The 23,249-nt window shown below is 35.5% G+C and overlaps 1 protein-coding gene across 1 annotated transcript; it reads right to left on the bottom strand.

Moving 5' to 3' along the window:
• Positions 1–1,595: 1,595 nt before the first annotated feature.
• On the bottom strand, positions 1,596–21,766 carry LOC120490925 (uncharacterized). The gene is made up of 19 exons (XM_089129045.1): positions 21,495–21,766; positions 21,053–21,397; positions 20,603–20,959; positions 16,625–16,729; positions 16,433–16,528; positions 16,224–16,316; positions 15,033–15,107; positions 14,381–14,494; positions 14,103–14,168; positions 10,673–10,750; positions 10,270–10,350; positions 9,576–9,680; positions 8,992–9,069; positions 8,219–8,305; positions 7,963–8,058; positions 7,670–7,768; positions 7,144–7,162; positions 1,805–1,856; positions 1,596–1,707 (listed from the first exon to the last, which is right to left on the bottom strand). Exons 1-19 carry the CDS (start codon positions 21,541–21,543, stop codon positions 1,636–1,638), a joined length of 2,067 nt encoding a protein of 688 aa, XP_088985171.1. The 5' UTR covers positions 21,544–21,766; the 3' UTR covers positions 1,596–1,635.
• Positions 21,767–23,249: the final 1,483 nt, after the last annotated feature.

Genomic DNA, 23,249 nt, shown 5'->3' with positions numbered 1-23,249 from the left:
TCAGTGCAAGTTGCTGTCAGTTAAAACAGCTCAAACATGCATTTTAGTGCGAGACTGTCTTAAGAGTAGTCTGTGAACCCCGGGGGTATAACTGGATCGATTATTATCTTTCTATCATGTTACATGTTTGGCAACAGGTCTTCTAACCCTAATTGCCATGTATTAGACATCATCATATTCCAGAAGAACAATATCAAGATTCATCAGGCTCAGACTGTGAAAGAAGGTTGTGAGGAGCATGAAGAATTATTTTCACACTAAATCGGCTCCTCATGAGTCCTGATCTTAAACTCATTGAAAGTCATTGAGAGTGCTGGACTCTTGCATCGTCAATACAAGATCTTTACCAAAAATGCACATCTTGATGGAAATAAAAAAATGTATTTCCTTTCCTTATTTCGCAGAGAGATTTTTTTTGTTGTTAAGATGTGTTGACAATGCAACTATCTTGTCTTATGAATATTACGTAAAGTGATGATGTCTGTGTGCTGACCAATCATATGGTTTGAAATGTTACTTAAATTATAGATTTACCTACCCAATTACATTGCTATTGTAAATTTAGGAAAATACTTTTCAGCATGTGAAGAACTTACCAACACTTGTCCAAGAACTTACCAACAACTTTTAAATGAACCAGATTCACCAAAGAGAGCAGAGGTGATGTAGGTTTATTCATATTTTTCCACTAGGGCTCATATTATTGATTGAGGTTAATTAATCTTCATTGTATATCATTGTTAGATGACAACAGATCAATTAGATAAAACTAAATGACAATCTTCTAGATGAGCATGGGACGACTGAACACTTTAAGCAGATTTTTTTTTTTTCATAAATGATGAGCTTGAAGACTTCAATAGAAAGCATTCTATGAGCATTTATTATGGTATGACACACACACACACACACACACACACACACATACACACACACACATAGACTAAATTCAGACACTTTACAAAAGGATTTGTAATACATAAATATATTTGGCAAATCCAATTCATCAACTTCAGTGTATTGCTGAATACAGTACCCTGAGACAATATCAAAATAAAAAGACAAACACAAGCAGATCCATTTTGATTTGAAAGTAAAAACAGCCTGTCCATAAAAGCCGATGCCTAATACTGGTGCAATAACCACATAAACATTTACAAAACATGTGAAACTCCGTTAAGGAAAAATTCAGCAGTTTCTGCAAACACAGAAAGCGAAATGTCTCAGGACAGCAGCATGTGTCCAAATTTTAATCTTAGCCGCTCTATTTCATCAGAAACGATCTTGAAACAGGGCTTTAAGTGTAAAATAGCGAACTTGTCTTTTAACTAAATAGTCAAAGATAAATACTCACATTATTTAGAACAAAATACATTCAGAAAATCGCTGTACCGAAATCTAAAAAAAACAAACAAAAACATTTTGTTTATAAGAAGCATAATTTTTAATACTGCCATGGTTTACTGTTGAAATGATTCAACAACCAGTATAAAACTGTCCTACAGTGCAACAGAAAACAACACATTTCAAAGTCTTCAGTCAAACTGAGTTGGTTTTTACCCCAGACGAACTTCTCTTTTACAGACGAAGAGGGAAGTCAGTCGCAGGAGAAATGTGGAAGAGTCCGATTCTCAATCACTGTGTCTGTGAAACAACAGCAGAATCAGGTGTGGACAGATTCTCCATTTCATGAGTCTCTGCTGAGATCTGTGTTTAAAACAAGATATTGTTATTCAGCAACTACACATCTGAACTCTGAGAAGATGTCAAACCTTGCAGATTTCACACATAATTATTGCATTACCCTGAGCTGACGGCTGTGTCTTTGATGTGTGTTCCTTTGATTGTGTGTAAATCTGTGTTAGAAAACACAATTACAGATTTGACATTGATATATGAAGAGTTCAGATGCAAAAGCCTCTAAATGCCATTTGAAATTTTCTTCTTGAATGATGATTTTTATCAAACTTGTATATTTAAGTTCAGTAATTTCACTTAAATAACTATTAATAGGTAATTATCATTGCCATTTAAGTGAAATCACTGAACTTAAATATACAAGCTTGATAAAAATGATCATTCTAAAAGAAAATTTCAAATGTCACTTAGAGGCTTTTGCATCTGAACTCTTCATATGCAGTTGAATGCACATACATGGCCTCTGTTGTGATTCCAAAGAATCACCAAAAATAAGGAGAGAACGAATACATTTACATTGATGCAAATGGCACTTTATAACACATTATTCTTTGAATTAAGCCGAAGTTCGGCCATTCGCAGCTATCCGTATCGACGCGACACCTCCGGAACCGCCATGTTGAATCAGAGCAGAAGCCAACCCACCAACAAAAACCCAGACAGCTTTTGTAGAGCATGAAGAACCTGCGCACCGGTGCTCCCAATCACACCACAACCTGCAGACAATACAGACGCAACACACACACACAAGGAAGGACTGACAGGGACATCACACCTTCCCCCATAAAAAAACCCCTCTGTAATTACAGGGTAAACCCCACAGGAAGCTCCATGTATCCAAGCATATCGAGGTCACTCTGACCCTGTATCAGAGCACATGTCCTTCGCTACCATACACTCACTATTTCTCGACCTGGAACCTAGAAAAGAACACAATAGACCCCTTTTGCGCCGACGTCACAGTTACGTCACGGCGCTAGCTGGAGGCAAAACAAAGTGAAAACTGGAGGCGGCCAATGCAAAACAGCACCGATTCAGCTATAATAAGGAGCTTAAATAATTGTTACTATTATTAAATGTCATCTTGTTGTGTTGTTTGGTGCAAGAATTGATGAAAAATGAATATGCTGTATCTGGAACTTTTATTTCTAGAAAATATTCACATCATTAAAATCGCACTGTAATGTCACTCTTTACATTGTCGTGGTCTCGGCGCTGGCTCGGCAGAACTGCGGATCGTACACAAGTCTTGTACAGGACCATATAGGCATCTAAAGATTTATATGCCCTCAGTTTCTCTTTACGATCGGTTTCTCTGTAAGGTAGGTGTAGAAGTCAGGCCACTCAACCGAGGTAACGTAACGTAACGTTAATCCTGTCAGATCATCCATGCATTGAGTGAGCGTGTAGGCGGCTACGGGTCGGCCAATCTGGTTCCGTCCGTTAAAAATAACTTTTGGAAATAACAATCGCGGTCCTGGACACTGAGTGACCTTACACATTAAGATAATATCGGATTTTCTCCAGTCATTGTTAAAAAAAACAAGCTAACAATCCTTGCTAACTAGCGTTAGTGAAGCGGCCAGATGGATCTTTCTGCCTCCACCTAAGCTCCGCCCACAAAAAAACGTCACCATGTTTACCAACTGTAAAAGGGTCTATAAAGACAATACATTAACTCTCAAGACACAGGTCCCCGGGACAATGCGTCCGCCAAAACATTTTCAGTTCCCTTTATATGGCGAATCTCCAAGTTATAAGGTTGTAGGAATAATGACCAGCGCATCAATCTCTGATTAGGATCTTGAAGGGTCGTCAAAAACGTAAGGGGATTATGATCACAATAAATCACGACTGACGTAATTTCTGCAAAAATTTCGATAGTACCCCACCATCCCTAAGAAACACATCAACTCACGCTTCGTACAGGGTGGAGGATACTTACTGATGGCCTCAATTGTTGCATCTACTAGTCCATAGATATGTATATAAAGGCTAGATATCTCGTCCACGCTGCTGGCCAATGGAGATCGACGTCTGCACCTGGCGGCCATCTTGTCACAGGCAGCTCGCTCACTCGTAACATTGTGTTAATGGTACATGTACTATTTAAATGACCATAACTTCTACCGATTTTCAAATGGTTTGTTGTAAACGTCAGAGACGTAGTTATGACACTGCATACTTATGAATAATAAGTGTATAAATAAAAAATCATCCAGATAATTATAGCCACGTTAATAAAGTTTGTAAGAAATCAAACCGTTTGTAAATCCGTCAAGATTTCAACGAGATAAGTGTATTTGAGTATTTTCTCTTACATCAGCTTGCCTGTGACAAGATGGCCGCCGGTGATGACGATAGAAACTCCGCCTTAAGACATCTAGCCTTTATATAGATATCTATGAACTGGTCGAACAATGCCATGCCCAACGACCTTGCCTAGATACGTCACCGTGGGCTGAGCGAACTCACACTTCGCTGGGTTTACAGTGAGCCGAGCCTCTTTCAACCGATCGCACAAAGCCTGAATTCGGAATAAATGTTCCTCCCATAAATCACTATACACGACTAAATCGTCCAAGTAAACTGCGCACCCCTCAAGCCCAGCTACCACCTGATTCATTAACCGTTGAAATGTGGCCGGAGCATTTCGCAGTCTGAAACTCATCACATTATAGGAATATGCCCCATCTGGGGTAATAAAAGAGGCGATTTCACGATCACGTTCGCTCAACGGGACCAGCCAATATCCTTTTAACAAGTCAAACTTGCTAATATATTTCGCTGTACCCACCCAATTCACGCAATCTTCCATACGTGGTAGCGGAAACGAATCTGGCTTCGTAATTGCATTTAATTTTTAATAATCTGTACAGAATCTAGATGTCCCATCCTTTTTCTTTACTAACAAACAAGGAGATGACCAACTTGAGAGTGATGGAACGGCTAGATTATTAACAATCAAATACTCAACCTCCGACTCCAGTTGTTTCCTTTTCTCCCACGGTACGCTATAGAGAGCCTAAGTCCCGCCCCTCCGCTTCCGGCTCATGGGACCTTATTTCGGAAAAAAATATGAATGGTAGTCAATGGCGAGAGAACTTATCTTTTTATTCCGTCTGAACTGTGCCCTCAATTACACATATGATGTTTGTCAATTTAAAGGAGAACTCCGGCGAACAATGAACCTTTGGTCTAATAAAACATCGGTACCTAGTCAATCGTTCTCTGAGTTTTGTTTTCATGATAATCGAATGTAAAGAGTTTTATCTCTAAAAACTGTTTAGCGTATAATGCTAGTAATGGGGGCATTGACTAAGTAAAAAGAAATCGCTAGTTTATACCACTAACAAGGCTCAAAATAGCCCCACACTCACACAGTAACATAATGAGGCTCCATACATGCAAAACGAAGCATTGAGAACTTTGTAAGTGTACAGACCGTTTAATAAGAAGATACTTTATGAAGACAGTTCACTTCGCGTATACAGACAGCAGCCATCTTAAAAAATAGTCTCGATAAGTCGATCCCCGAACGCCGTTCATACAGTTCAGAAGTTCGTTGAACTTCATAGAGTTCAGATCACTCAGCACGACGTTCGTGGTTTGACTTATCGAGACTATTTTTTAAGATGGCTCCTGTCTGTATACGCGAAGTGAACTGTCTTTAAAAAGTATCTTCTTATTAAACGGTCTGTACACTTACAAAGTTCTCAATGCTTCGTTTTGCATGTATGGAGCCTCATTATGTTACTGTGTGAGTGTGGGGCTATTTTGAGCCTTGTTAGTGGTATAAACTTGCGATTTCTTTTTACTTAGTCAATGCCCCCATTACTAGCATTATACGCTAAACAGTTTTTAGAGATAAAACTCTTTACATTCGATTATCATGAAAACAAATCTCAGAGAACGATTGACTATGTACCGATGTTTTATTAGACCAAAGGTTCATTGTTCGCCGGAGTTCTCCTTTAAAAGATAATTCTGAAAGTCAAAAACGTCACAGTTTGTCATACAACAGAAGAGCAACATTTAGTTTTATGTGAAAATCGATCTGTGAACTACATCTCCCAGAAGCGAAACAACGAGCGAGATCCGCTGCTCGTGTGTGTGCGGTCTGGCACAAAACACTCAGGCATGATGGCGTAACGTTACGATTATAACGTAAGACTATAGAAACAATGACAGACATTAGACTCAGTAAAGTTAGCTTCATTCATTGAGAGAAAATGTGCGCCTTTGGGGTTTGTAGCTAGTCTTTGTAATTACATATTTTCACAGTCTTATACCTCAACGGTTTTACATCAAACTGCGACTTTCTTTACTTTAAAATGTATCTTTTAAATTGTCAAACATCATATGTGTAATTCAGGGCACAATTCAAACGAGATCAAAATATTTGTTGTCTCTCGCCATTGACTACCATTCAATATTTTTCCGAAATAAGGTCCCATGGTGGTCGACCGGAAGGGGAGGGACTTAGGCTCTCTATAAAAGCGCTGACGTATCAGAGGGGAATCACCTATGTCAATATCATGCTGTACTACATGCGTCTGTGAAGGGACATCAGAAAACATGGACGAATGTTCCTGAATTAACTTAGCCAACACAAAACGCCTTTCAGTAGGAAGATGTTCCAGAAATGCTGACAAATCTCTCAAAGTTTCCGAATTACTTAACCGAGGACACAGAACACAGTCTTCAGGTTCAACGGCCTCCTCATAATCGATCGACGGCAACCCATCCATTGATGAGCTCTGATCTGGACAAAGCAACGGACTCGGTTTCGTGAAATGTCCGTCCTTCCCGTACATAATAAGACTTTAGCAAATTCACGTGACATACCAGAGTTTTAGTTCTTCTCTCTGGAGTACTGATGACATCATTTTCATCAGATTCTCGTCGTAAAATAACGTAAGGACCGGCACACCTAGCTTTAAACGGAGATGAAACCATAGGCAACAAGGCCAATACGATCATACAAACGTTTCAGGTTCCAGGATCACCATTTCACCGCTTCAAAAAGTCGTCTTTTAAAACCATCCACATATTCTGTCCACTTTTTCGCTGGTTCAGTAGGCAACCATCCATCTCGCACAACCGCTAACGGCCCACGAACGATATGCCCAAAAACGAGTTCATTAGGGCTAAACCCAGTGCTCTCCTGAGTCACTTCTCTTGCCGCTAACATAAGCCACAGCTTATTCACAGCTATCCGTATCGACGCGACACCTCCAGAACCGCCATGCCGAATCAGAGCAGAAGCCAACCCACCAACAAAAACCCAGACAGCTTTTGTAGAGCACGAAGAACCTGCGCACCGGTGCTCCCAATCACACCACAACCTGCAGACAATACAGACGCAACACACACACACAAGGAAGGACTGACAGGGACATCACACCTATATAAGAGCTTTATTGAATAAAAATATGAACTTACTTAGTTGTAACATCCTTCCCTGTGTGACAGGAGACATTAGAGAGAGAGAGAGAGAGAGAGAGAGAGAGAGAGTTGTTTAAAATGTTAATAATTAAGGGAAACGCAGAATCACAGTGTAAATCAGTCTCTGTAAGGAGTATGTGAATGTTAGTCTCATTTTACCAGCACTGAACCTCCTTCATTTCAATAACCGTTTGAATCTGTTACAAATCAGCATTATAGAGACTGGCAAATAAACCAGTGACCCATCAGACCCACTCCTGTTCACTGTCATATTAGGCTTGGGTCAAATATAATACACTTGATGCTGTGACGACCGGCCATTACGTAGGCTACTTTTGATCAGTGTAGCGCCACCATCAGGCTGATCGGAGCGAGTCTTGGTGACGCTGACGCTGTGAGAACCGCCATCCCTCAAAGTATCAAAGTTTCTGCCTGATCACTTTAGGAGAGAATGCTGATCATGGGAAATTTAGGCACTTGAACCCCTAATAACAATAATAAAATTAAATAAAAAGATACTTACAGTAAGCATGCATTACTAAAATCAGCCAATACAAGGCAAAGACACATTCGGAAGGGAAGACGATGAGTCTCAGATCCTTCAAGACGCGCTCACCGTTACCTTTAAAATGATAGAATAACATTAGTGAAAGGAAGATGAACTGGACATCTGAAAGCAACAAGTAAAGCAGATTTTAGTAGTTGTGTAATATAACCCTGTTGTGTTTGTTTAATGATTTTTTGTGTAATTAGATAAAACTGTGTAATGTTAAAAGATTTGTATAATGTAATCTAATATTTTAGATATGTACTTACGTGCTTTGAGGATCAGTTCTGCTGTCAGTGTAACAGAGTTCAACAACACAAGACCAACTGCTCCAAACACGTACATGATGAAATTACAGAGATCCACTACACACACACACACAATCAATTAGTTGCATTAATTAAACTGAGCTCTTCTCAATGCAATATTAAAGAGCATAAATAAAATACAGTTTATTGTATTTATGCTAATTAGGATGATTTAATTTTAATTAGGATTCATTAAGATTCATCAGTGAGTAATTACATGTATTTGATCGTTGTTGGTTTGTCTCAGTCTGTTGTCGTCTCTGGTTTCCTGAACGTTCTGCCCGTGTCAAAACACAACTGAAAACTGATTCAACGCCAAAAGGATGAGAAGAAAATCAATCAATCAATCAAATCAATCAATCAATCAATCAGTCAATGTAACTTTTTCAGTGCTAATGTTTCACCGCGTGTCTTCAGTAAATCCTGACAGCTGCTCTTTAATGCCCGTGTGTCAATGTGATATATCAGTTTTTTCTTCTTAATAATTTTTCAAAATTCAATCACAAATACGGTTCTTGCTTTTCCATTATATTTGGAATGTTGATTGTGGGACAAATTAAAGTGATTTAGCATAAGGCTGCAACAACAACAAATAAATAAATAAATACATAAATGAAGGAATCTGATTACTTTCAGAAACACAGTTCAGTCTCGTTACAAAAGCACCAGTTGTGACCAATGAAGTGATCATTGAGAAATTTAAACAATGTGCAGTTTAGTAAGCACAAAGTCTAAACGATTTATCGGCTTTATATAAGTTTAATTTATTAATTAATTTACTGTATAATAATGTCAATAATTATTTATACATTTTACATTCAAACAGCCTAAAACATTTTAATGCTTTAATTTGCTAATTTGCTTATATACAACATAAACACCACAGTACTGTCATTTCCACTTCTTAGCAGCATATTTTTCTGCTCTTTTATAAATAAAGTGTGGGGTAATAAAGGACCCTTAGTATTGTAAGTCAGTGATGGATAATACCTGTCATACAGTATTCAAAGATCACCATCATCTTCAGGACTTCTATAAATAAAATGACGCAGATCCATCCCAAGTAATCTGATGATTAAACAAAACATTTCTGATCAGCACATCTCTTACAAAACGCTGTTTAAATGTAAACCTTTATTTGTCCTTGCATTAAATATTTGTCTTTACATAAAAGCAAGTCTTTGTGATTTCCCATAACAAGTCTACTAACAAAACGACTTTAAGAAAGTGTATTTTTTTCTGGATGAACTAATAAAATGACAATAAAATAAAGGTAACACTTTTCAATGAGGTTCATTAAACATTAGCTAATATATTTACTGACGTAAACTAACATTGAGCAATACATTTGTTACAGAATTTATTCATCATTGTTAATTTTAGTTCATTTGTTCATTGCTATAGTTCATAGTGCATTAACTAATGTTACAACCTTTGATTTTAATAATGTATTAGTAGATGTTAAAATTCATATGAACTCAAATGAATAAATGCTGAAGAAGAATTGTTCCTAGTTCATGTTAACTAATGAACCTTATTGTAAAGAGTTAATAAAATAGAGTAATTTGACCCACCTTTCTCCCTTTCCAATACGGTTAGAAGAAAATAAATCACAATGATGATATCCAGGAGTGGTATTGTTATCATCCACAATGATGTTATCCATCCTCTCTGGAGAACTGTGAATGAAAACATCACCTTCTGAATTCATAAACTTTCACAAGATCTGAACTCAAATCTGACGAGGATCAATTGAGAAGAGTGACATGAAATCAAAATTTATGACACTATATTTATGTTCTTTATTAATGTTATTGAATGATGGACAATTCATCTGTGTGTTTCTTTGTTTTTTTGTTTTTAACATTGGAATCTTAAGGAAAAATGCCATAACTTCATCTTCTCATGAGAGGATTCACTTTAAGACACTCACTATCAGATATGCCTCAATTCAGTTACACACACCGCTCACTCACAATATCAACAAACCAGTGGATGAAATCAAGTCCCAGATTTTTGTTGTTGTTTATTTTAGACAGCCGTTTCATAAAAAAAGGAAAAAAAGAAAAAAATAGGGTTAGTATAATTAGTTCATGCTGACTTAAAATCATGTTGTTGTTTTTTGCAAATATTATGAATTAAGCGTATATTTTTATATAAGAAATGTATTATCATTTAGTATCCAAAATCAAATTCATGCATATTATTCTGAGTTTTACTCTTTTCACATCTATACAAATACAATAATGTTTTTCAGCATGTACTTACATTTTAATTTTGCTTGTAGACGAGATAAAAGTGGTATACAGAGAAGCAGCACTGCTGCAACCCATGGTACAACAAAAAGTGCTAAAATAAGAGAAAAAGTCTATTATTTTCCCATTGAAAAAAAAAACAAAAAAAAAAACAATGCAACAAAGATAGAAGATCTGAAACATAAATGTTAAAATCACTGAAATAAGAGTCTAGTGTTTTTGGGGAGCTCTTCATTAACTTCATTCAGCATTTACTTTCACACACAGTTCTATGAGCTGAAATTGGCTGAATTATAATCAACTGGATTTTTACACACACAGACAAACAAAACAATGTAAACAGGAGGAATTTAAAACTACATGTTGCAAATAAATGTAATTATATATGAATATATGAATCAGTATTCAGGCATTACCTGGAGAGGGAGATGCAAATGAGGAGAACAACTGGAACAATTGAAAAAAAGACAAGAAAAAAATCTCCAACCAAAGAGCTAAAAAAAAGAGAGCAAAGCACACTCTAAAAAAATGCTGTGTTGGCTTTAGTTAACTTTTTCATGTCAACAGGTCCCATTTTTTCAATTAATCCAATTCTGTTTAGTTAATAAGGTTAAAAGTCTTAATTTTGCCCAAAACAATTAAGTTAATTAAGTTCAATTATCCTAAAAGGAATTTAAAGCAGCACTATGCAGTTTTTTTTTTACCTTAACTGAATAGCTTCGGAGTTATTGCAATGGTTATATGACTATTTTCGGGTTGAGCGTGAGCGATGTTGGGCGTCTCTCCCCCAGAAACATCTCTGCATAAGTGCTATTTACAACAGTACAAGTACTCCACAGCGACTCTAGGGTTCACAGTTTGACAAAAACTGAAATCATGCATAGTGTGGCTTTAAGTCACCATTATGGAGATCAGTGTTTGCATTAGTTGGGCTCTTGACCCCTTGAATCATTCATGCATGGATCCCATCATGCATTGTGCAATGAATAAATTATGATCAGAATTGTCTTAGTAATTTCCTTTCCCTAATTGAATATTTTGTTTGTCACCATTGTTGAGATTCGTACACTGATTCTTGATGTCTGTGTGTGCCCAAAAGAAACATTTTGTTTTATCAGAACAACTTTTTAGAAATCCTCTAGATTATTTAGACTATTCTGGATCATATGCTGTAAAATAACAGTGATGCTGGAATCAACAAAATACATTAAAGTCAGAGATTACACTCTAAATGAGTTCAGTGATTCAGGTTGAATTATGATTGTCAAAAAATAACCAACACCACCTGATCAACTTTTCTCTTTGTTCGTTCGAGTGTTATAACTCAGATACAGCAGCCAAACTAAATCTAAAGTTAATAACTTAAGGGTCAAGAGCCCAACTAAAGCAAACACTGATCGCCATAACGGTGACTTAAAAAAAAGAGATTTTCTCCATCAGTGATTCTGCTTGTTAACATCAGGTGTCTTCAATAATGACCAATCAACACTGACAAAGAAAATCTCATTGAACTTAATTAACTTAATTGTTTAGGACAAAATTAAGACCTTAAGACCTTATTCAACTAAACAGCATTGGATGAATCTTATGTAATTAACTTAAGTTAATCCATGACATAAATAATAAATTACATAAATCCAACGTAACCTAGTAACATGGGACCTGTTGACATAAAAGAGTTAATTAAAGCCAAATGTTAACATAAAAAAGGTAATTAAAGCCAACATAGCATTTTTTAGAGTGCATGAATGAAAGAATGCATTACTGAACTACAGGAACACTACATGAACTCTTTTTTTACTCTCACTCTCTCTTTCCCAACCACAGAGTGAGCACTGACTGTCTCAATTGTACAGATGTGAGGAAAACCGCTGACTGACTGGCTAAAAGTCTATAAAGGTTCATTTTTGTCTCAGTCACATTTCTATTCTCATGACACTTGAAATTCTTACAGTAGACACATAACACGTCCAATCATTAAGTAAATTTAATTTTACTTAGTTAAATGTAACTTATTGCTTGGAAATGATCACAATAGCAGTGCTCGAGCACATTTACAGTATGTTGTTCGTTTGAGTAGTAGAGCACCAATAATCGTACAGATTTTAAATTTTGGATTATTCTTTTCTACCTTTACATTTTTGTTCTTCATCAACACTCATATGTAAAATTCTGGGTAACACTTTAGAATACTGTATCTTACTTACTGCATAACTAATAAGGAATTAATGAAGAACTAATAGGTAATTCTTTATTAACACTTAAGTCACTACTGTTAACTACTAAGGAAGATGTGTTAACTAATCAGTATGTAATATAATTTTATGATTGTGTTAAGTATCAGTTAGTTAATCAATAGCTAATGAATTCTGTCATACCTCCCGAAGAACTACTACTAATTATCTATTAATTAAGGTTCAAGAAAAATAACTATGAAGTAACTACTAATTAACAGTCATACACAGTATTCAGTTTGTCATTCTTCAGCACTAATAAGAAAAATAAGTGCAGACATTTACCTTAGGCTATGATTTGCAAATAAGCAAAAACATCTCATGTATATAACACCTTATTATTATACTTAGTTCTTATACATTTTAAACTTCTTTTGCACCATTCAAGTTCCGGCAATATGGCGGTAGCCACATACACTGAGCCTGGGTTCTCCCAAGGTTTTTTTCTCCATTCTGTCACCTGATGGAGTTTTGGTTCCTTGCCACTGTTGCCTTTTTCACTCGTGTCGTGTATTTTACAAATATTTAGATGATTACGTTAATATATATATGCTAATATTTTTTTTATTTACAGTAAGTTTGATTTGAGTCAGAAGTATGTGTTAATTCTTTATTAATTACTAATGGGTTCCCTATATTGTCACTTTAGAATACTGTTTCAGGTTCTAAGTAATTCCTGAAGGACTATCTAATAATTATTTATTAATTACTAATAAGTTCCTTATATTTTTACTTTAGAAGACTGTTTCAGGTTATAAGTAGCCTAATTCCTAGATAATTAATTTGATAATTATTTATTAATTACTAATGGGTTCCCTGTATTGTCACTTTAGAATACTGTTCCAGGTTTTAAGTAATTCCTGAAGAACTATTTAAAAGTTATTTATTAATTACTAATAAGTTCCTTATATTTTCACTTTAGAAGACTGTTTCAGATTATGAGTAGCCTAATTCCTAGATAATTATTTGATAATTCTTTATTAATTACTAATGGGTTCCCTATATTTTCACTTTAGAATACTGTTCCAGCTTCTAAGTAATTCCTGCAGAATTATTTGATACTTATTTATTAATTACTAATAAGTTCTCTATATTTTCAGTTTCCCTCAGTCGTTGCCTCAAATACATGAATTTACTCAGTGGCATTCTATGCTGAGGAAAACAGACACACACAGTACTGTATATAAAATATACAAATAATCTGAGGTTAGTTTTGTATGACTGTTCAGTAGTTACTTCTTAGTTATTTTTCTTGAACCTTAATTAGTAGATAATTAGTAGTAGTTCTTCAGGAGGTATGACAGAATTCATTAGTTATTGATTAACTAACTGATACTTAACACAATCATAAAATTATATTACATACTGATTAGTTAACACATCTTCCTTAGTAGTTAACAGTAGTGAAGAAGTAGTTAATGAAGAATTACCTATTAGTTCGTCAATAATTCCTTATTAATTCTGCAGTAAGTAAGATACAGTATTCTAAAGTGTTACCAAATTCTGCATTGAGAGCACATGATCAGCATTTTTTTTTTTTTTTTTTTTGTGCTAATAGTATTTAGCAACTCTAATAACTCATATTGGGGTAAATCAATAAGAATGTGCTCACATAGAGTTCGTATGATTGAGGAAACCCGTCTTGGCCGCTCCTGACTGCATAGCCTTCTGAGGTCCACTAAAACACAAACATTGACACACAGTTAGGTCTACAAGTTGAAAACTTACCACTTATGTATTTGATTTTCATTATTGACAATTATAGAATAAACGTAAAATAAATGTATATGAACAAAACCATTGGTAATCTAATTATTAGCCTAATAAATCAGTGCTTATACTTAGCCTGCCGCTTTAAAGTAAGGAATCAAATCAAACAGGAGCTCTTACTTCCACTCAGGGTGAGAGAAGACAGCAGAACTCCTCCAAAGCATAATCCAGAAACTCCACGACGTGCCCAGTCTGTATCATGTGCACTCTTTCTCCAGCCATATGCAAAAAGAACTAGAGGAATAGATACAAATGAAAAGGACACACAAGATAAATGATGTCCTGAGCAAGAACAGAAGATATCTAAAGATGTGGAGAACTGGCCAGTGTTTGTCAAACAAACACACTTAAATGAGGTCATAACATCACATGATCATGAAGGCAACAACAGAACATGCAGTGAATTATAAAAAGCTGTAATTGTATTATTATGAACAATCTTTCAAACACTCCACATTTTAAACCCGAGACGTTTCTGTTGTCCTAAAGCAGCATATGCAGGACATGTTTCTACTCGACAGATATCACTGAAATAGATGTTCTGAGAACTCAAAAAAGGAAGTAATCCTGGGATAGTAGACACTATCTGTACTTTAATCATTTTGAGGATTCAGGGTTGGACGATGGGATTTTAGAAGAAGAGAGGGTGGAGTGAGATTTAATGGCTGAATTCTGACCAAGTCTACTGAAGTTATCAAAACAGGTCATATTTCATAAAGCTTTATTAATGTCAGAATAATGAGCATGATGTGAAACATTATAATTTACTCACCTGAATAGACAACGACTGTGAAAACAGTAAATTCACTGGTTATTCTGAAAAACCTGATCCATGTTTTAATGTTGTCTGTAGACAGAAAGAGTTGAACAAATCAGATCAGGTCATTATAGAATATTATTACACATCCGTTTCATTGCTTGTACTCAGAGGTGGACAGTAACGAAGTACATTTACTTGAGTACTGTACTTAAGTACACTTTTTGAGTATCTGTACTTGGGTATTATTTTTTCTGGAAACTTGCAGAGATGTATAGTAACGAAGTAGAACTACTTCACTACTGTACTTAAGTACTAAAATGCTGTATCTGTACTCTACTAGAGTATTGTTTTTTTTTTTCTCATACTTTTACTTTTACTTCGATAATTTTTTTATGTTCTGCTAGTTACTCGTTACAATTATAAACATATTACGAATCATTCCAAACCTGCATTATCGTTGCCAGAGCGGTAGATGGCTCTGTTATCAGGTTTGATGAAGTTTGCCTTCATGCTGCTTAAATCACATGCCCATTTTATAGGGTAATGGTATTGATTGACACACACATTGTCAACTAATGCAGGGGTCGTCCTGCAATGACATTTTTTGGCGGCCGCCAAAGTAAATTTTTATCCCGCCAAACAAAGCGCCTTATTTGATTGCTAGTTCAAACTTTTGACTGCTTTCTTTAATAATTACATGACACAATACTTGTACCTTTACTTTTAGTATTTAAGTAGTGAATTTTAAAATAAACTACTTGCAATACTTAAGTAAAAAACTGTTGAATACTTTAGTACTTCTACTTAAGTGTGGTGCTTAAAGAGCACTTCAACTTCTACTCAAGTCACTTTTTTGATAGAGCACTTGTACTTTTACTCAAGTCCGGGTTTCTAGTACTTTATACATCTCTGGAAACTTGTTACTTTAACTTTTACGTGATTGTTTTTTTTTTTTTTGCATCTGACAGCCAATCAGTGATCACTCATGTAGGGTCACGTGTTGGGAAGTTTGACGATTTAGTACGATTTCTCTTTACTAGTGATCTGTGAGAGACTGTATCGTTGTCACAAGTTGTTTTGAAAGTTTTGTTTTCATGGCCAAGAAGTATTTATGTTTGTTACTGTTGGGTTCAGTTAAACCGTTATGGTTGTATAGCTATTTTTTTTTTTTAACAATAAGAATAATAAAACTTCCTAACATACCTTGGAGATACTTTAAATAAGACAAAGCCCAAATCAACATGACAGGCCTCAGAATAAACAGAGCGCAGCAAGTGACGGTCTCATGGAGAAATCCTGGAACAGAATCAAATAAAAAAAGGTCCATTCACAACAAAATTTGGACTAATAAAACAAGAGTACTAAAATCTGCCACATTCTTTCTAGTGCTATATCTAAACTACTAAACTCACCTTCAGTGAGAGCCCAGAGGATGAAGGCGGAGAACATACAGACATTTGGACAAAAGACCAGAGAAAGATGAAGATTCCAGATTGTTCTGCTGTTTTCTGGAGAGAAGATGAAGAATAAACACAGTTAAACGAGTGAAACACTTACAGTCACACAATCACAAGAAATAAAAGGATTTTCCCTCCAAATCACACCTGTGTTTTTAACTCTGCAGTAGATCAGACAACAGAGCAGAAGCACAGCTCCAAATCCAGCAACGAAACAGAAAAACAACACAGTTATGTGCCGAGAAGAGAAACCTGTGAAACACAGACATCCGTCATTATGTATAACCGCACTGAATCAATTTAATTTATATAATTATGAATGGAATCAAAAAGGAAAATATAGTTAAGTGCAAAATGTGCTGTCATATCGGCTACATGAAATTATAATGAGAACATTACAATTGTGTTAGGGGATGGATTTTAATTGTGAGACTTTTGTTTTTGCAATCAGGCTTTCAAAAATTATATAAAATTGGATTTAGATTTATCGGCCAATATATCGGTTATCGGCTTTCAAATATAAAGAATTATCGGTTATCGGTATCGGCCAAAATGTTCACATCGGTGCATCCCTACTAGTTTATCTTGTCCTTTAAATACATATTATTGTATATTATCAATGTAAGTTATCTTTACAATATAAATAAATGAATTTGTATAATTTAGGCTGAAAATGAGCTTCCCCTCCTTGAAAGACCAGCAGCCGCCACTGGTCAGGATTTACTAGACATGCAGTAAACATTTGTGGGGATTACCTCCAGGAAAACATGTTGATTTCCCTGAAATGTGCATTTTAATAAGTTTGAAGGCCAAAAAACTGGTTACCAATAGATGTAAAAGCATGTCAGTGGGCAGTAGCATAAATCAAGCAGATTACAGATTCTTAAACATGAGAATAAGGTTAAATGCTGCAATGAATGATCAACACTACCAACTGGAAGAGGCTAGATTATGTTTACTGTTATTGATACTTGTAAAACATCACATTCTGGGGACATCTCTCTTTCAAACAGATTTGTGTTCGATGGGCCTGATGTTTAAACGGTGCGTAGGCACAAAGTGACCACTGAAATTATGTGTACACTGTAGAACATTGTCCCGCAAATGGAAAAATACTGGCAATGCTGTTGCCGGTAATTTACTGTTAATTGTACAGTTCCTTACTGTAATTAACACTAAATTCAAACTCAAGTTAACTTTGCCTCAAATTGACCAACTGGTGTTTAAATCTATTAACTAAAATGGACACAGACACATACTCAAAAATTAGCATATGAACCTCAACAATGGTGACAATAAAAAAAAACATTCAGTTGCTTAATATATTAAGGCTGAGGTGCATGCTGTGGTTTTGTATTATGCTGGTGTGACAGGGTTAGAAAAATGCTACTGTATATGGAATGCCAAAGCTGACTTAATTAAAAATAAATATATACATAAATAAATATACGAAGAAATGTAAAAAAGCAAAAATACAAAAATAAATACATAAATAAATATACGAAGAAATGTAAAAAAGTACAAATAAATGAGTATTTATACTTTTATTTCCATATTTATGTATAATTGTTTTTTTTCACACATTTATTTATTTATTTATTTCTACATTTATTCATTTATTTATTTCCACTTTTATTTATTTCCACATTCATTTATGTATTTATGTTTTTATGTCTACATTTATTTATTTTCACATTTATTTATTTCTACATTTATTTATTTTCACATTTAATTATTTCCACATTTATTTATTCCAACATTTCTTTCTCCGTATGTTAATGAGGGGGGCGTGTTTTAACTCAGACATAAGCAATCGAGCTCAGAGCGGCAGTGCTGAAGCTTTGAGGCCACAGTGACACCTTGTGGTGTTTGACCAAACGAAACGCAAGAGCTGTGCAGGCAATATCACATTTAAGTCATTTGTATCACCCTAAAGGTAGCATTTAACCCTTAAAGACCTATACGGCCGCCGGCGGCTAAAAATAGCCTTTAACTGTAGCCTATGTAGGGTAGGCTATAGCCTAAACTAACATAACGCACATGAACAGAAACTGTCTTCAACGGGTCTGATAGCAGATACTTGGACAATGGACATGAAAGTGCGTGAAAGTATACTATGAATAACATGCGGTGAATAGCTGATAGCTTGCGTTTGGCTTGGGTTTATTGTCGATAAGACTTGCACACCAGCGCAGAACGCGGAGAGAAACCAGCGCACATTTCACTGACTCCTACGCAAGCATACTGATCAGTTTGAAACGCGACTCAGTGGTTTACAGTCGCGTTTCCTCATTTTGTATGCATAACAGGTGACAATTCAAATGTTTAAAACGCAACCAACATGGATGCTGCTCTTAGATAGCTACTGATCTGCTGATAAAGTCATCAATTTTGAATTATTCTTAAAATCAAACAAAAGGGGCTCATGTAAACGCAGTGAGCTACATCTCACGCCATGGAGCACAGAAGAATAATGCCCATTCAAACAGCACCGGTCGTGCCCATGGTCCTGGTGATATTTCCCCCTATAATTGATTTTATATCTCCCCAAACCTTATTAAATAGGTAGGCTTAGCTACATCATCATATATGTCAAGTTCTTAATATCAATCGATAAACTACTCAGTTATTATAATAATAAGGCACTATGGCTGTTATCAGTAAAATAAAATGAACAAAAGTCAATAAGTCATTAAAAGTCAAAATATTAATACAGATTGCATGGCGTGAGATGCGAGGCTCACTAGATTACATGCCCCATGATTGTTTAATTTAAGAATAATTCAAAATTGGTGCCTTGTGATTAATCAGTGTCTAGCAGCATCTCGCACACAAAACGTGACTCAATGCGCGGTTTACATTCGCGTTTCCTTACGCAGTTATGCATACAAAATGAGGAAACGAATGTAAACTGTGTTTTGAGTCGCGTTTTGTGCGCGAGTCTCATCGACAATAAACGCAAGCCAAACGCAAGCTATCAGCCCTATCCACCGCATTTACATTGTTATAGTGAATACTTTCACGCGCTTTCATGTCCAAGTATCTGCTATCAGACCCGTTGAAGTGCAGTTTCTGTTCATGTGTGCTATCTGCTATGTGTGTTAATATAGCCTACCCTACATAGGCTTAGGTTAGGGTGATAAACATGACTTAAAATGTGATATTGCCTGCACAGCTCTTGCGTTTCGTTTGGTCAAACACCACAAGGTGTCACTGTGGCCTCAAAGGTTCAGCACTGCCATTCTGAGGTCGATTGCTGATGTCTGTGTTAAAACACGCCCCCCTCATTAGAATACGGAGGAAGAAATGTTGGAATAAATAAATGTGGAAATAATTAAATGTGGAAATAAATAAATGTAGAAAAAAATAAATGTGAAAATAAATAAATGTAGACATAAAAACATAAATACATAAATGAATGTGGAAATAAATAAAAGTGGAAATAAATAAATGAATAAATGTAGAAATAAATAAATAAATATGTGAAAAAATACAATTATACATAAATATGGAAATAAAAGTATAAATACTCATTTATTTGTACTTTTTTACATTTCTTCGTATATTTATTTATGTATTTATTTTTGTATTTTTGCTTTTTTACATTTCTTCATATATTTATTTATGTATATATTTATTTTTAATTAAGTCAGCTTTGGCATTCCATAACTGTAGGCCTAAATGTTACTGTAAAAAATTACTTCTGGGAAACATGTATAATAATATATCAGTGAATCAGAAGTCCAAGACGGTTATGACATCATCACAACAGCCAAAAACACCAGGGGCCTATATATATATGGCACCCGTGTGTTTGGCATGCCGTATGAATGTTCTCATGTTTGCTTGTCAGGTTGTTTGCTGTGTCTGTAAACAGATGCCTAGTTTTACTGTGAATGCCATAAAACTTTACACTCCTATTGACGCTATTGATGGCATTGCTAATGCTATCTCACACTAATTTATCCTTTTAAATTAAATCTGGCCCCAAATGTATAAAAGATAGATACTTTTCACACCAAGTGTGAAGCTAAAGTACAATCTTGTTTACACAATAGCCTCTGAGGAAGGTTGGCTAGTGTTAACAGACTGCATTATTTATTTTGCCATGTTTTGTCGACTCACCCAGTCTCTCCAGTACTACAGTTGTATTGGCTGAAAGTCCTCCAGCAAACACATGACACATGTAAACTCCTTTGTCCTCAGTTCTGACACTCTTCAGTCGGAGAGAGAAGTTTCCTTTGGGGATTTCATCAGTGAAGAACTCAACTCTGTCTCTGTATTGCAAATCTGATGAACCTGGAAAAGCCTCATTGTTCTGGAAGAGCAGAACCGGAATATCATCATCTTCATCTGTTTTCCTCCATGAAACCTCTTCAATGTGTTCAGGTTTGATGTGAGAGTCGATAGAGCAGTTCAGAGTGACGTCATCACCCACATATGCAGACATGGAGCGACTCGATCCTGATACCAGCAGACGCTCTGAAAGAATAATGGTTTAACAAACACATAAAACACCACAAAAATAGCCATTTGATTGTAATTTTCAACAGAATTGAAGTAGCTTTCACTCACCAACATCTTTTATTTGAACCTCAGTCTCTCCTGAATCCCGTTGACTGTAAACTTTACATGTGTAATTTCCCTCATCTTCAGCTGTCAGATTGTCCAGACGGAGGGAGAAGTTTCCATGTTGAATCTGATCAGTAAAGAAATGAGCTCTGTCCTGATAATCCTGCTGTTGGACCTCTGGTCGACTCTCACCTTCAAGAAACAAATGAACCAGAGTCTCTTCAGAGTCTGTTCTTCTCCACTCCACCTCCAGACCCTTCACTGGTAAAGGTTCAGTATAACAGGGCAAAACCAGTGAAGATCCTAGAAGAGCAACCAGAGGAGCTGATGGACCTCGCAAAGTGAAGCCTATAGAGAAATAAAAGAGTAACTGATCTCTTTAATAAATGAGAAAGAAAAACTCGAAGGCTATTTTCGCGTTTCAACGTAAAGTGAAAATACGTACCATCAGCGACTACCAGGAGTATTGCTACAACAATAAACTTAATGTACATGATTTACACACACAAAAGAGCAATAATAAAATCATAATTGTATCATGAACATGAGTTTTTGTCCGCAGTCTTTCACACGAGGCCTCGTCTTAAATTTGGCTTGGAGTTTACTTTCGCTTTCTTAAATTAGCGACGCGTCAGACCTGCTCTAATCCAAAAAACAAACGTCACTTCTGTTGGCTCTTATCTATTACCAAACTAATCTACATTTAACGAGGAGTGTTTAATTTTTACAATGCACACTTGCAAAAACAAACAATTTCTAACCTAAAAATAACTTCCCAGATTTCAGCACAAGCTGTCCCACATTAGAAATCCATAATTATTAACTGCTTAGAGCTGCATTTATTTGCATTTTATGAATACCGGATTTTAATAAAAAATAAAAATAAAATCTCTATATTAATAGTTTCGTATTTATTTTGCTAAAATAGCAGCAGACTTTTCTTCAAAGTGACTTTAAGCAATCTCTTTCTCAAAACTCATTAATGATTTTTTTTTAATACTGGACGTAATTAAACAACGTTATTATGAGATTGTTTGAACCTTGTGTAGAGTTTTATTATTATATTATTAAATAAATCTGAAACGCTGGGGGGCAGCAGAAACCGATTTACTCTTCAGCCTCTTTAGTGTGAATAGCTATTTACACACGAGTATGTAGTCCCAGACTAAAATCCTTTATTGAGCTGTTTTAGCTCAAATATACTTGCACTGGCGCATGTTTTGTCTTTCTTACTTATGGTAATTTTTCATCTCTGTTTTTTTTTAATTAGACAAATCTGTTATTATTTCAATCTGAAGTAACAGTTACTTAATGTTATTTAACAGTTGATATTGTTCTTTGCTTCATTAACTAGCAGACGATAGACAGCCAGGTTTAAATCCCAGTTGCACTGTACACTGAGTCACAATATGCCCATACTAAAACTATTCAATTATGAATTCTATTGAGAAAACACAAGAAAAAGGTGAAGACTGAGAGTCAGAAATTATTAAGATGTTAAGAAATGTTCAGAAACAATGAATTATTATTATGTTTTGAACTGTATAGCGGTGTTTTGCTCTGTTTGTTGTCAATAAATAAATAAATAAATAAAGGCCTATTTTAAATTATTAAAAACATATATTTAATAAAACAAAATATTTTAGTTTGTCTTATATGTTAGGCTATATGGACACAATTGTATAGCATGCTGTAAAAATAAGGGGAAAAAAGCATACACTGAAAGAAACAAAAACACATATAGCCTAGACGTATGAAATGAATGTGGGGAAAAATAAACTCACTGAACCCCAAGTGGATTTACATAAACTGAGAAAATCAAAGTGTAGGTTGTGCCCCGCTCTCCCACATCCCGTTAAATCCTGCAGGTACAGTAGCCGGGACAAAAATAAAGGTTAAAGATCGTTGGTCTGAGCCCTGCCACAGCACCACAAACAAACAATCTATCTAAAATAAATAAATAAATAAACATTATTACAAGGAAGTAATGCTTCAGGAAGAGGAAATGCCAAAATAAACAAAAAGCAAAGCACCTGGGGGAATAAAACTCAACGAATTCAATGTCTGGACGCCAATTCATGTGTGAAAATTATTCTTCATTCTTCTCCCAAAACACTCGTTTACAATTTGAGCCTGATGAATATTGACATTGTCCTTCATATGGCCATGAAATGAAAAGCTACACACTGGATCGGATTAC

Source organism: Pimephales promelas, chromosome 3 (genome assembly GCF_988280905.1).
Source record: "Pimephales promelas chromosome 3, fPimPro1.hap1.1, whole genome shotgun sequence".
Taxonomy (NCBI): domain Eukaryota; kingdom Metazoa; phylum Chordata; class Actinopteri; order Cypriniformes; family Leuciscidae; genus Pimephales; species Pimephales promelas.
Note: the sequence above shows the minus strand (reverse complement) of the source record. Positions and strands in the feature narration are given on the sequence as shown.